Source organism: Piliocolobus tephrosceles, chromosome 17 (genome assembly GCF_002776525.5).
Source record: "Piliocolobus tephrosceles isolate RC106 chromosome 17, ASM277652v3, whole genome shotgun sequence".
Lineage (NCBI taxonomy): Eukaryota > Metazoa > Chordata > Mammalia > Primates > Cercopithecidae > Piliocolobus > Piliocolobus tephrosceles.
The window spans coordinates 64,324,898-64,339,704 of NC_045450.1; the positions used below are offsets into that span (position 1 = coordinate 64,324,898).

General features: G+C 45.6%; 1 protein-coding gene and 1 long non-coding RNA gene across 4 annotated transcripts in view; one reads left to right on the top strand and one right to left on the bottom strand.

Moving 5' to 3' along the window:
• The window catches only part of MAF (MAF bZIP transcription factor), a 6,152-nt gene extending 5,231 nt beyond the window's left edge, over nt 1-921 (bottom strand). Inside the window, exons 1-2 of the mRNA XM_023226816.2 lie at nt 772-921; nt 4-594 (exon numbers count right to left, since the gene is read on the bottom strand). Coding sequence (XP_023082584.1) covers nt 4-558 — 555 coding nt within the window. The 5' untranslated portion in view covers nt 559-594; nt 772-921. The remainder of the gene's footprint in view (nt 1-3; nt 595-771) is intronic.
• A 534-nt stretch (nt 922-1,455) lies between these two features.
• The window catches only part of LOC111552533, a 108,586-nt gene continuing 95,234 nt past the window's right edge, over nt 1,456-14,807 (top strand). For 2 of the 3 annotated variants that reach the window (XR_004228564.1, XR_002734658.3), the window contains exons 1-4: nt 1,456-3,057; nt 6,243-6,410; nt 9,619-9,744; nt 11,050-11,206. This is a non-coding gene — a long non-coding RNA (uncharacterized LOC111552533). Of the gene's footprint in view, nt 3,058-6,242; nt 6,411-7,623; nt 7,718-9,618; nt 9,745-11,049; nt 11,207-14,807 lie in introns of all 3 variants that reach the window. The other variant, XR_002734659.3, reaches the window with a different exon arrangement.

The following is a 14,807-nucleotide window of genomic DNA, read 5'->3' on the forward strand; positions in this document are numbered from 1 at the left end:
GTGGTGGTGGTGGTGGTAGTGCGGGCCCGCGCCGCTCTGCGCGGCGGCTGCGGCGATCACGGCGGACACCACGGCGGCGGCGGGGCCCATCTCCTCGCCGCTGCCGCCCAGGGAGGCGCCGGCGCCGGCCCCGGCCGCCGCGGCCAGCTGCTGCGCCCCGCGCGCGTAGCCATCGAAGCCGCCCTGGAGCTGGTGGCTGTTGCTGATGAGCGCCTCGACCGCGTCCTCGGGGCTGAAGCCCAGCGCCTCGGGGTTCAGCTGCTGCGGGTAGCCGGTCATCCAGTAGTAGTCTTCCAGGTGCGCCTTCTGCTCGCTGCCCGAGCCCGGGCTGGGCGCCGAGAAGCTGGGGGAAGGGGGCACCGAGCTGCACGGCGTGCTCATGGGGGTGGAGGACAGCGAGCCCCCGGCGATGAGACGACCGCACTGGCTGATGATGCGGTCGGTCTCCACCGGTTCCTTTTTCACTTCAAACTTCATCAGATCGAAGTCATTAACATATTCCATGGCCAGGGGACTGGTGGGCAGGTCAGAGTTGCTCATTGCCAGTTCTGATGCCATTCTCCTGCCGCCGCCGCCGCCGCTCCGCCAGATGGGCTGCAGGAGAGGGGCCAGCGGGCTGTGCTGGGTGGCCAGCGGGTGAGCCAGCTTGCCGGGCTGGGGCGCTTCTAGCTCGCGCGGCGGTGGCTGGCCCGAAACCTCCGAGCGCGCTCACACACACCCCCCCCGCCCTGCCCGCGCACCCCGCGCCCGCCCTCCCTCCCCCCTGCTCACGCCAATGTGCTCCCTCGCTCGCCCCGGCCCCTCCTTGTTCGCTCGCCTCCTTGCGCGCAGAGCCGGCGGCTTCAGGCTCGGGAAGGTCCTCCGCGGGCTGCGGTGGCGGCGGCGGTGGCGGCGGCGGCGGCGGCGAAGCTGGAGGAGCCCGGCCCGGTGCGCGGCGTCCCCCGCTCGCCGCTCCGCTGCGCGCTTTGCATAAGGAAGGGCTCGCCTCGCCGGCCCGGGCTGCAGGCAGGGCGCGCGCGGCGGCCGCTCGGGGCTGGAGGCGCGGCGGACGTCTGTCCGGGCGGCGCGGGCCTTGGCACCGGAGAGTTAACACTTCATGCTTCTCGCCTCCTCTTCTGCTTGGCTCTCTTTATTATTTTTTTTCTTTCCTCTCTCTCTCTTTCTCGCTCTCTCTCCCTCGCGCGCTCTCTCCCTCCGTGCAAAGTGCAAGGCAGAGGTGCAGCCCGACTGGAGGAGAGGGAGGGGGGAGTTTAGTTCTTTCTTGCCTTTTTTTAAAAAAAGCAAAATAGCGAAGTCCTGGGGAAAGACAAGGCAGGGAGCAAAGGGGGGAGGGGGAGGCCAAGCCGACAAGCAGCCTGAGCTACAGCTCGAAGATGAAAAAAGATTTTAAAGCCTCTGATCCAGCAAGAAGAGTTTAAAGCAATTGCTGAGTTTTATAGCACTCGTGACGTCAGGTCCAAATGAGAAATTGACTGGCACTCCGGGCCAATGGGAGGCGGCGAGAGCGGCCGCGATTAGCATAATAGTATAGAAACAAGGAAACTTTTCGGAGCTGTCAATCAGGGCCCAATCAGCTGACTGTCAGCTGGGACGGGCTGGCTTAACCCTTCCTGCGCCGCTGCCTACCCGGGAGGGAACGAGGCCCGGCGCAAAGTTTGGTGTAAGAGGGGAAGGAGTTTTTCCAGAGGGGCTTCGGCAACCCGGGCAGACTTGGAAGGACGGTTTGCTTTTCTTTGGAGCGCGAGACAGGACTTCTACCCGGAGCCCCAGCTCGCCGGGGGCTCACTCGGCTGGGATTGGCCTGATTCCCCTCCCCTGCCTGCCCTCCACTCCCAGAATTATGAATTCGCCTCCCACCTTTTCCTCCTCGCACCACCTCTGGCACCCAGGTGTCTGCCGGGGGACCTTCCTTCCGTGAGCCTGGCGGTGCCCGGCGCTCAAACTTGGCCCCAACTCTTTGACCCTTTCTCGGGCGCCCGGGGAGGGGAAGGGACCGGGTAGCGAGGGATGCGCTGGGGTGTTCGGAGCGGGGCTGCGGGCTGGACGCTGCCCGGCCGTGCGCCTGCCGGGAATGCTGTGAGTCCGTGGTGAGAGAAAGCCCATTTTATCACTCTATTCTTAAAGGAGGTAAAATAAGTTGGTTAGAGGCCATTCTTCACGGGGACTGGCTGCCCGCTGGGGTCGCGTGCCCTTGGACGGACCCAGCACCTATGCGAGATAACTCCAGGGAAGCTCAAAGTCAGGTCAGCCGGGCTCAGCCCTCCGGCTCCTGACTGGCCAGAGTTTGGCCTTTGAGACTCAGATTGGTCGCTCGCTCTCTCTCTCTCTCTCACACACACACACACACACATTCTCTCTCTCTCTCTCTCTCTCTCTCTCTCTCTCTCTCACCCATCCCCTTACGAAATCTGACCTCTGTTTATCAGGGTCAGGCGCGCCCTTTGCACTTTTACATTTCCTTTATTTATTTCGGACTTGATCGTGGCGGGGAGCAAGGGGGAAAAACAATACCCCAGCCCTCACCAGCTCCCCTCGAAGGGTTAAATTTTAAACGGCGGTTTCTGGAACTAGCCCGGAAACCCAGAGTAGGGGGGTGGGGTGGGGGAGGCTGTTCCCCCCACCCCAGTTGCAAATGCTAATAAGTAGTTCCATTTTCTAGATCGATTCTGTTAAAGTGTATGCAAAAAAGAAATAAAAAAGAAAGAAAAAGAAAAGAGAAAGAAGGAAACCAACAACTAACTCTGTTTCTAAGATTTTAAAGCGATAGGCAAGTCGAAGAAGCAGAGATTTATTTGGAGAGAAAGCCCCTGAAACCGACCCGGCCTTTGAAAGACCAGTCCGCCTGCTTAGAAGTTGGGACTGTTGATTCCTTCAATTAATGAAATGCATTTGGTGTTGTTAATCGTATTTATTTTACTTTATGTGGGGGGGAAGACGCTAGGAGGGTGCATTAAAAAAAAAAAAAAAATTCTGAAAAGCCTGCAAAAAGATCGAAGAGTGGAAACTATTGTTGGAGCGAGTTGGTTTTTACCTCAACAGCGCCACCTTTCGGCAAAGGTCAGTTGAAATTGATCCGTGTCCAGTTTTGTCGATGAAGTGAAAAGCAGCTTGTTACCCAATATGGAAGGAGGAAAGAGGCACAGAAAGTTAGTTTGACTGAAGTGGGAGAACCCGACTCTATAGGAAAGGGGCCGAAGAAAGTGCTGGCAGATGCAGGGATCATTTTTGCCCCTCCTCTTCTTGATTGTTGACAAAGAGGCCAGGGGATACAGACACCCTCCGGGTGTAATTTCTGGCTGAGACCTTTGCAAGCGGATCCCCATGTAACAGGGCCCAAACCCTTTAAAAGTGCCAGGATGGATTTTCAACGGGCTTTATGGCAACATCAATAGAATTAAAGTTACTTGTAATTCAGTGATAAATGAGATGTCTCTAGTAAGATTAAGTGCAGTGCTATGAAGTTGTTTATCTGAAAAGTAATTCTCACAAAACCTGACTTCTGACACTTAGTCATATATTAAGCCAGCGTCTTGAACATTGCACTTCAGAATGGTCTTCCCCACCCCGTAGCATACTTTGCTATTTATAACCTCAGGTGTCTCTCACTCGCTCTTGCACCAGATTAGACCTGTGTTAATTTCTCTGATCCTAGTAGCCTTCAGTTTCAGCAAACCCAGGAATCCTTAATGGGAGACTTCCCAAAAGATTTGTAGGCACATCCTAATTTGAAAAGGGCAGCGCTGTCGGTATTTTTCAGACAAGTAGTGTTTCTTTTCATCCAGACTGCAGAGAAGTTGTTTATAAGGGTGGTTTTGGTTTTATAGGAGCATTTTGTTGGGTGGAATAAACTATGTCTATTACCAGTTTGGGGAAGAAAGAGTGAAGATTATGTCAATATTTATGCAACCTAGCAGAATTCCCTTGTTTTCCTTCTCTTTAACAATATTTTACCTAGTAATGAAGTTAAGGGATTATAGTTTGTGTATTTAGAGGAAAATCCACACTTTCCATTACATAAGCATTATGTCATTTAACATTGCCCATAACAATAGTTTTCTAGGTCTTTTTAAAAGTCAGTAGTCACAAATGTCTGAAGTTTATATTTTTCATGTAAAATAGGAACTTAAGTATATTTAGAAAGAATTTATCTTTTGTTTATGATATATTTTTAATCCCTTTGCATCATATTTGCGTTAAAAGCTGTAAGGTATGATCACTGCCTCTGAAAGCAGTATTATAATAAATAATAATATTTTATACACAAAATTTGCTAATGGTGAAGACTATGCCGTACACATTCATGGCAAAGTATCTAATTGTTACATTGTTATATATCATTTCTAGAAATTAAATGCCCATGTTTGGGCAGCTAAATATATTATTATCTGCACATTTTTATGGTTTATTTATGTACACTGCTGTCAAGACATGGTATTTTTATTTCTCTTATTGCAAGGTCTTTTATAGTCTCCCATTTTCTCCTGGAAAAAAAAAAAGAGAGGATCAGAATTATTTTTTTAGATGTGTAGCAGTAGTGCTCTCAGGCTTACAACTTAATTCTCATTTTTATCCTTTTTACGTTATTATTTAGTGATTCACAGGGGTGTCTAAACATTTACAGTTCTCTGTTAGCAGCATTTCTTTTATAACAATTGAGCTCTCTCATTTTAATTAGTACTATTCAGGTTTTTGATTCTGTACAATTACAGTGGGCCACATTTCTTTAGACTTCTTTGCTAACATTGTTTGTTTCACTTCTATCCAAGCCAATCTAATCCAAATACAATGTGAACTGTGTTTTCTTACTGCTTAACATCCCCTTGCTATATATACCCTAGTAATCTCTGTAGAACAATATACAGTAATTTAGAAACCATGCATTTGTCATTATTGACCAATGCAGACCAGTAGTATTAAAGTTTCTGAAAGCAATGAATATTTATAGAAGATTTTTGAGGGGGAGGAGGGCATGGGTTGCATCGCATAGGATATTGTGACACAGTAACATCAGAAACACAATTATAGTTTCACGTTAGTACATACATAACGAGTTCATGCAAAAGTGGAAAACAAAACCCCTGTACATGTCCAGATTACAAAGATTAAAAGCTGAAAGGAATATATTTTTCCCGATTGTGAGTTACAGCAACTCAAATACATCATGCTGGAATCAGACATCCATAACCTGAATAGAACGGGATGCATCAGGTATAGTGTCTGAAGTCTTTGTTTAGGAGCTGATTTTATGGGGCAAAACTAGCCAGTGTCCACTAAATTTCACTATAAAACCAACTAAATTGATTTGAGAAAGAGTTCTTCAGAGTAACTGAATGATAAGGCGCACCCTGTTCTTAGGTCTAGTGTTAGATAAATCCTTTTAACAGTCTTCAGTTAGCAGGGTAAGTAAATCACAAATCACTGTTAGCAGATTCATGGAAGAAAATTAATAGAATCAGACGAGATAATCTGATAAGGGTAAAATTGCTGAGGAAACAGTCTTGCCTCATATTGGAGGATGTGAAACAACAGTCTGATTACTAGGAGTCGTTATGAATAGGTGAATTATGTGCTAAATAATCATCAGAGTAATTCAGCATGTATTAATTCTTTTCTCTTTAAGCAATTCACAGTTGTAAGTTAAAGCCACTCTCTCTTTCAAGACACATCTTTTATAATTTTTATTAGAGGTAATTTATTATTTGCATTACCTGTATTTACTTCATAATTGAACATTTTGCATTCAAATTTATGTAATGCATTATGCTTGAGAATATATTTCTGCCTGATTAGCATAAATAGTCACTTACCTCATGAATTACTAACAAAGTTTATCTTAAAATATAGGTTTTTTTATTAAGTGGAACACAAACGTATGTACAATAAATTCTGATTTTCCAGTGCAGTTAGAGAACAACTCACATTTGGTTACGGGGAGGCGAGGGAGGAAGCAAAATATAGATGAATGAGATGTGTAGGTTTCTTTCCAAGGGTATCATTTAGATGGGGGCGTATGTGTAGGGTGGGGTAGGGGGCAAAGTGAAGGAGAAGGCCCTAGGCTTTCCGTACACTGTTTGGATTGGATGATCTTGACATGAAATGTGTATTCTGGAAAAACCTGTAATTAGTGATCTCTGCCTTTGTAGAGAACCATGATAACAAGTAAATTAGCATTGGAAGAATTGGGGTTTTTTTAAATCATATTTTTGTTTCATTTATTTGCTTATTTGTTTTTGTCTCTGCAGGGTTCTTCCTTGGAAAACAATATACATCACTTAATGAAATCTGTTTGTTTTGCACAAGAGACATAAAAAATCCAGACGTTTTCTTCAGTGAGAATTCCTGGGAAGTTGTACCAGCTTTCTTCTCTTACTTCACCTGACAAAGACCCAACGCGGCCGCGCAGACCGGAGGTGTTTAATACATAGTTTTGTGCACACCTGAACGTGGGAATGAAAGGGCTTCTTTGGTTTTAAACAATAGACAGAGCTATAAAATTATGATGGGGCCTGTTTTCCCCCACTCCTGTCATTTTCAGTCAATAGATTTCCTGGGTTTCTTTTTTTGTTTGTTTGTTTCCACTTTCCTTTTTCAGGGGATAGGCATCTCCTTCGATTTTTGTTTTCCTTCAGTTAGGGTCAGCTTTATGATTCGTTCTTCCACTGTCATCCTTTTTCATCCTATTCACAGCCTGTACCGGTGAGGGAATTTGTCTCAAAAGCATTCAGCCCTTCAAAGATTTTTATTGTGGTGGACTCAGAACTGATTAACAGAAAAGCAGAAACAGAAAAAGGGACCTGATATGAGGGCGATCTTGATGCGGGTTACGTCTCTCATGCATGATAACTCAGAGGACAGGCTCCTCGGTAGTGCTAGTTCTGTGAGGTTGTTCACCCTCCTTCCTAGCCCTGGCGGCGGGGTGATTCATAGCTCCTGTTCCAAAGGCATTCAGCAGCCATTCGACCTGGGAAAGAAACAGTTTGAGAGAATACAGACCAAACGTAGACACGCCTGTGTGATTACCAGGATGAGTATGTCAATGCAGGTGGCTTCTGAATTTCTGTTTCTGAGTTTGTTTGGCTGGTGCCTGAGTAAAGGGGTCCCTTACAGCCCTGTTTTATACCTTAGTTCTTGGTGGCAACATGGGTGTTGCTGATATCTCTGATGTGTTTTTCTGTGCATTGAAAACACCGGACATGCTCTGTGACATTCTCGCAGCGTCCCCCATCACAATGGAGTATTCCTAATCTGAGAAAGAATAGAATATTGGGCGAACCTCCCCATCCACTCAAAATAAAATTATAGTAAAATTTACAGACCTTCTGTTAATAATTTTTATTTAGTACCTTTATAACAGTGATACATGCTCCTTGTTAAATATAAACATTTGAACAGGGCAGAAATAAGAGGATATCAAATAAAAGAGCCACTATTCCTCATCTCCACCCCAGTCTTTAAACCTTGGTCTCAGGGGTTACCATCTGTAATAGTTGGGGTATACGTGTGTAGTCTTTACAGAATGGCATCGAAGCATGTACATGGTTCTTTAACTTGTGCTCCCTTTAAAACACATTCATGTTAACAATCTCAAAAAGAGATTTTGGGCACTCCTGTCTTCTTTGGCAGAATTCATCTTATGGAACCTCAGACTGGAGGAAGTTTGGAGATCTGATCTTAACACCATCCTTCCAACCAGTATAGCAGCTTGAATCTGGTTTAGGTGAGCTGGCTGCATTCAGGGACAACTTCTCCATGAGGCCCACAGACACCTTTCTTGGAGCCCACAAGACTCTTGAGGGTCCACAAAAACATTTTTAAAAAACTTTAATAATAGAAGTACAACAGGAATGTAGTATAGCATGGATTATGTCTGTCATCATACCAACACAGTTGTAAAATATAATTTAAAATATTTTTTAATAGAACAAAGGGTCCACAGAAGCCACGGTGCCCAGAGCCCACAAAACTCCACAACATGACTGTAACTCTATGTACCTGATCACCTCCAATGACAGCGGCTGATCTCAATGTTACCTCCCATTATGTCCATCTGTATTCCCACAGTTCTTGAGATTGTGAAGAAAGCTCTTGTTTAACATGAAGTCATACTCCCTTCTTCTAGACCTTAGCCCTGACTTTACAGACTCATGAAGCCATGTATGATAAGTGCTTCTGTGCCACAGAGTCTTTGGGAATTGGAGAGAGCCAATATGACACCCTTTCCCTGCTTTTTGTTTTTCATTCAAAATACAGCCAGCGTCTTTAACTTTTCCACGTTTCGGTTTTAAGTGCCAACTCCTTCTGGTTTCTAACTCCCAGGTGGGCGCGTCTGGTTCCTGCTGCCCTCTGAGGGTTCAGGTCTCAGAACTGAACGCAGACACCCAGGTGTGAGCCTCCTATCATAGGGAGAGCACCTATGCTCCACCTCCTTAAGCTGCAGTTTGCTCCTAATACAGCCCACAACTTCACCAGCCTCTCTGGCAGACTCCTAACACTGGTGACTCATCATTCATGGACAGTGGACTCAAGCCCAGGCTTTTTCTTCTCACATTTCCCCCATCCTGGATTTGTGTGCTTGTTTTTGAACCCAAGCACAGAAATTCATAGCAATCCTCCGTAAGCTCCATGTCCTTAGATTCAGTCCATTCTGGGCTTGTCTAAATCGGTTTGGATCTAGAATGTGCCATCAGGTAGTTTTAATTTGTTTTTCAGCTCAGTGCCAGTGGCAAATGAAATTGATGTGCTTTTTATATGACCTAGCCTCATGGAGCCAGGTCTGTCATCTGCAAATTGGGTATTGTCAGGATTAAAGATTGTGCCTCTGGAGTGTTTCCTATGGTGTGGGCCACAGAGGAGCTCATAAATAGTTGGAGGTTTTCTGAATTTCCTGCTCTTCCCCTGAGTTGCTGCTAACAACATTGGAAGGGACAAAGACCTGTGTCATCTCAGTGCAGACTGTCCCTCCGAACTCCCAATAATTACACAAAGTGAACCACGAAATCATTCAAGTCCCCTAATGGACATTTTAAATGGACTCTGCCTAATTGGTAATTGGGGTTATTTTAAACTAAATGACCCCATCTGAAAGTCCTACATATATCTTTCTAATGAATTCTAAAATAACTTCACTTTTTTTTTTTTTTTTTTTTTTTGAGACAGAGTCTTGCTCTGTTGCCCAGACTGGAGTGCAGTGGTGCGATCTTGGCTCACTGCAACCTCCGCCTGCTGAGTTCAAGCGATTCTCTTGCCTCAGCCTCCTGAGTAGCTGGGACTACAGGCACCCACCACCATACCTGAATTTTTTAAAAAAAATATATTTTAGTAGAGATGAGGTTTCAACATATTGGCCAAGCTGGAATAACTTCACTTTTTTATGGTGTAGGCAAATCTTTCTGTTGTAGAAGACAGATGACTAGATAATTGTGTCACATTTCACACCTGCCTTTGTCTTTGTAAACCTTTGCCCTGTCAAAATACATAGTAGTTGTCCAAAGTTGGGATCTCAGAGACTAATAAAAAATAGATGTAACCCAGAAAAGCTAAGCGGAAGAGCTGTGTGTGTGTATACATAAAAACATATTTGAGATCAGCTCTTTCCTCCCTGTTTTATCTCTGGTTTAGATCACCAACTTCCCTGCCATTTCCTGACGCCAATTTTGAAGCCAGGGAGCTCAGAGGCATTTTCTTCAACAGAAGAGTTCAGAGTTTCAGTGTCCACCTTTGAGCTACAAGTAGTCCCTCAGTGATGTAAGTATGCAGGCTGTTGCAGAATCTCCTGTTCCAGGATCCCACCTCGACCCCTTTCAGAGAAATCTGGGAATGAGAGAAGGAACCAGCCCCGAAGTGGTTTATGACCTGTTGTCTGTGTCCTGCCTGAGGAAGCATGGCTCTGGCTGTTTCAAGCAGACCCAGCCTGGGATCCTCAGAGATTGGAAGGAGTGATGGAGACCCGTCAGGGAAATATCACTGACTCAAGTTGACTCTCAGCTCAGCTTGAAGCTGCTGATGAGGGGCTAGGCTTGGTTGCTGTCACACTGATGTGAGCTCAGGCAGTTTGGGTTGGGGAAGAGGGACCGACCAGGAGACACAGCATCTGAGGTCAGCACCCAGGTCTTCCTCTGACTCATCCTCTGACCTCCGCAAAGTCTTTCACTCTCTTCCTTCAACTCATTTTTCAGGCTCCAAACGGACTGAACTGCGTGAAGCAGTTAAAACAAACCTGCTTGCATGGGAGGAATGTTCCTAGCCATTTGAGGCTGAATATAGGGTAGATATAACTAGGGACCAGACTCCCATAGAGAGACGGAAGCTGGCATGTCGGGCTGTCATGGAGCATTGATGGGTCATGGTGGTAACTTTAGAACATCTTCAAGGTCAAAACAATAGATACAGCAAGGCAGGGTCAGAATGGCACAACCAACCCCTCCTGCATCTCCAGGCCAGAGGATGCTGTTGTTTTACATTGACATTGTTTAGAGCCTTTGGTGGCAGCGCAGTGAGGAGGATCACTGGGCAGGGAGACATACCCTGGAGGTGCCTGGTGCCAAAATGAGGATGTGAATCCTGCTCTGCCCCAAGTGTAAGACCTTAGGCAAATTAGCTGACCTCTCTGAACCCGTCTTTTTCTTAGTGACAGGTAGACAGGGATTTTGTGATAATGATGAGCATGTATACCAAGCGTTTGGCAAGGTGCCTGCCCCGAGTGAATGCTCAAAAGAGCAGGCTCTGTTAACATGTGCCAGGGACTCTGCCCACACTCTATACATGTCATTTCACAGTACGGGGCCAGGGCATACTAGGAACTTGAGAAATAGAATGCTTTCCCCTCTTCTGTCTGCTCTGCTCCTGCCTTAAAGTTGTATTTACCTCATAACCTGGCCTCTTTCTCTCCTCTCCTAAGTCTCTGCACGATTTTGCTCCCCTTGTAAGGAGGGATTTTGCTCCCTCTTCCCACTTCCCCTGCCCTCTGTTTTATTTTCTGGCTAATTTTGACTGTTCTTCAGGTCTTGGGTTTCCTCTTAAAAGTCTTAATTGTGTTCTCTTTGCCCACAGGCCCTCAAGCCAGGCCAGCTGCCCACTCTCTCTGCTGGTTTGCGTCTGAGTCCTCACAGTGCCCCGAGAGTTAGTACCCACCTGTGAACTGCTTAAAGACAGGGACACCGCGTCTCTTCTCTCCATCTCCTTCGCCTACTACAGAGCTCAGCATACAGTAAGTGCTCCATAAATGTTTCTTCAGTGGAAATGACCATACTGTCTGATTCCTTGCTTCTTTTTTTAAAGCTCGAACCTACACAGAATGTCCTGCCAAATGTCCCAGAAAACATGACTTTGAAAGGGGCAGGGTGGCTGGCTGCTGTGTTGCAACACGGCACTTCTTACCTTCGCCTCTCACTAGTCTGACTGGCCCATCCTTCAATTACCAGGACGCTTATCTTGCTCACTCATTAGCCTATATCCCTTAGCCGGAATTGAGTAGACAACATGCTTGAGATATACGAGCTCTGAAACTGAAGTGATCTGCAGTCAAATCTTGCTGGGATGGGTTTTTGGAGGAAGGAAGGCTTAAGATTAAGTGGCTAAGTGTAAGTGGGGCATCCTATTCCAGCACTGCCTGCTGCTGCTGGAGAGAGCTCTGGTGTAGCTTTGAGTCACAGCTGCTTTTCCCAGGACTTCAAGGTGCACAGACACTATTTTGTAAGCTTCAGATAAGAATGCAAGGCCCACCCTCATTTCCACATGCACAAATCATGCCCATTCTTCAAGGCACAGCTCATATGTGATGTGACGTTGCACCTGAAGCTCTGAGCAGAGTGTCTGGCATCCATTAGTAAAAGTTTGATGCTAATACTAAGCCCCCAGCTCCAGAAGCCCTCTTGGGCTCCTACCTTGCATTCCTGTATCCTCATGGTTGTAGTTCCACCTCTCTTTGGGAGCCTCACAATGTATCCATTAGGTAGGGTATCACCTTGCTGATTGTGTGATCTTAGAAGAGTTCTTGATGTGCTTTTTGAGTCTCGTTATCTTCATCTGTATAATGGAATGGCAATTCAGCCTCTTTGGATTGCAAATGATCTTTGGGTTGCAAATGAACAACGCTTGACTTGAATTTGTTTAAGCAAAAAGGATTCTCATTGGTTCGCATGGCCAAGAGGTCTAGGGACAGAGCTAGTTGGGGTCAGGGGTCATATAGTGTCACTGGAACTGGCTTCCTTCCATCTGTGTGGACTCCAGACCAGGGCTCTGCATGAGAATGTGATAATTGTAGTAGTTCCAGCCTTTAATCTTCCTATGCTGAGTTCATGGGAGCCAGTTGGAGGCCCCAGTAGAGCACTCAAAGTCACGGTTTGGGTTGCATGGGTCTAGTTCATTTGACTGCTTATATGCCCACCCCTGAGCCAACCCCTGTGGCAAAGAGATGAAATATCTAATTGGCTCAGACGTGGGTTCAGAAATGGTATGGCACAGGGGCCTGGAGAATTCTCTGAGTCTGTCTGAGTGTGATGGAAAAGCCATCACCCAGGGCGACACTGAGGAACCCGCCATTAAATGGCAGCATTACTAGTAGCCAACTCAGACATGATACTCACCTGGGCCTTGCCCTTAGTTTTAACTTATCAGATTGTCACAGCAACGGTATCAGATATGTGCTGCTGTTATTTACATTTGACAGACGATGATGCTAAGGTACCCCCTTAGCTTCCCTTTAGGCACACCTTAGAGGGCTTTTCCAAGGCCACACGGCAGGTGTGGTACAAGATGTAAATCCAGGCATGGCTGCAAAGTTTGCACGCGCAACTACTTTTCTTTATTATGTAGTGTAGGAGGGAGCCAGTCAAGAAACGAAGGTAACAAAATAGATAACTAACATATATTACGATGTAATGTAATATGATAAAGTATAGTATCATATAAGAGTATATTACTATAAAATATAGTAACATATATTGTATTATATCATATGGTATCATGCCAAACACTGGTAAATGGTCCATCTTTGTATCTGTCAGTAAAACATCTGTTGTGAGTGTGTCTTAGGGAGCTGTTGAGTGCATGCTGACCAGCTGACCAAGTGACTCATTTTATGTGCATAGTATGAATCCTTAGATCCAAGAAGCTTGCTTCTGTCATGGCAACATCATTATTATAACAATCTTGTTTGTTTTGGTTTCACAAGAATAGCAAATTGTTAAAGAATGAAGTTCAAGGAAAAATCAGGTAAACTGTAATTCCTAGAAGTTTAGTTCTCTCGTTTCCAGTGGCGGTGGGTGTTTAAAGATGTTAGGCTGAACCTGTGTCCTTAAGACTATCTTACTGGACAGACATTATTGGAAAGGACTGTTTCCAAAACCTTTCCACTGGTGAAAAAGATCTGAGCAAGTCTGTTTTACAGACAGGTGGAATAGGAATGAGATGGTAAATGCAGATGATACAGAGCTTTTGAACTTATTACCAGCCCCCCACACCCCCAATCCTTAACCTTTTTAGAAAATGCCCTTAATTCTTTGGGAATTTCTGTCACTATCTGTAAATTGGATTCGCTACACACCTAAGCGGCGGTGTGTTTGGAGGTTGTTTGTGAGTGTTAAAGCACAGAGCGCAAGCTGAGAAGTAAAGATTTTGTGCTGCATTTGATGATCAAACATATGCCCTCTTTGGCATTCTCAGGGCGCTGGCATTAAGGCTAGTAAATAACCTTGGGTTTCCTCGTGTCTCTCCAGCCTCCCATCTTGTAGCCCGGTATTACGTGAGGCACTTAATCAAGGCATAAAAGCAATTATAAAACGCCCCTGAAATTACATTCATATCTGTAATCAGAATTGCTAATATCTCCCTTCCCTCCACCATCCTGGTGTCATCTGATTTTCATTCCCTTGAGGTGACTAAGAGTCTAGTCATTAATGTAACACCCACCAACTGTATTGGAAGTTACCGTCAGAAAGGTCTGTTTCCAAAAGCTCTCTGAGCTGAATGCAATTACAGTGCTGGTCATTGCACAAGTCTGCGCATACTCTTTGTACTAGAGTCTCTTTCTAAACTTGAGCACCAATGTGAGTTTGCTGTCCATTTTCTATGTCACGGGGAGGAAAGGTTTGGTTTAAAGTTATTTGAAAGAGAAATGAGACTTCTAGAAGCTATCACTCTATTGCCTAGGTTTTTACCTTTCCAATAACATTGGGATGATTTGGGTAGTCATGTAATAGTGATGATGATGGTGGCAATGATAATAATAAGACTGCCAACTTACAGGAAATGCAGGCGATAGAGAAATGATGCAGACCCTGTTATGAAACTATAATTCAAATGGATAATTTGGGAACTTCTCTAAGACAAATGTTTTGGTTTCTTCAACAAACAAATGACCTGTAAAAGGGAGGGGGCAGAAGGGAGTTCTGTTGTAGATGAAAACAGGCCTTCTTTTAGGTCTAAAAGGAGTGGTCTGAACCCAAGGAGGTAGCAGCAGAATGGTGGGAGAGCTGGCTTGCTGCGGCAGGGCTGGGGACACTGTCCACACTGCACTTTTCACCTGCCTCAAGGGTCATACTATCAACGCAGCCACAGTGCCTGTGGGTCGGGGCTGCCTGCAGCCTGGTGTGTCCTTTCCTCCTCCCCACGTTTTCAGCCTAGCTGATTCACACTGATAGCTGAGACTTCTCTCCTTCCTTGAGAGGCCCTTCTTTGACTACTACTTTCTCATCCAAGTGGGACAATGTATCTCCACTCTGCTCTCAGGGCCCACTGGCATGGCATTGGTGATGGTACATTGTAATTATATATGTATTTTAATTTTTTGAATTTTGGAGTAATTGTAG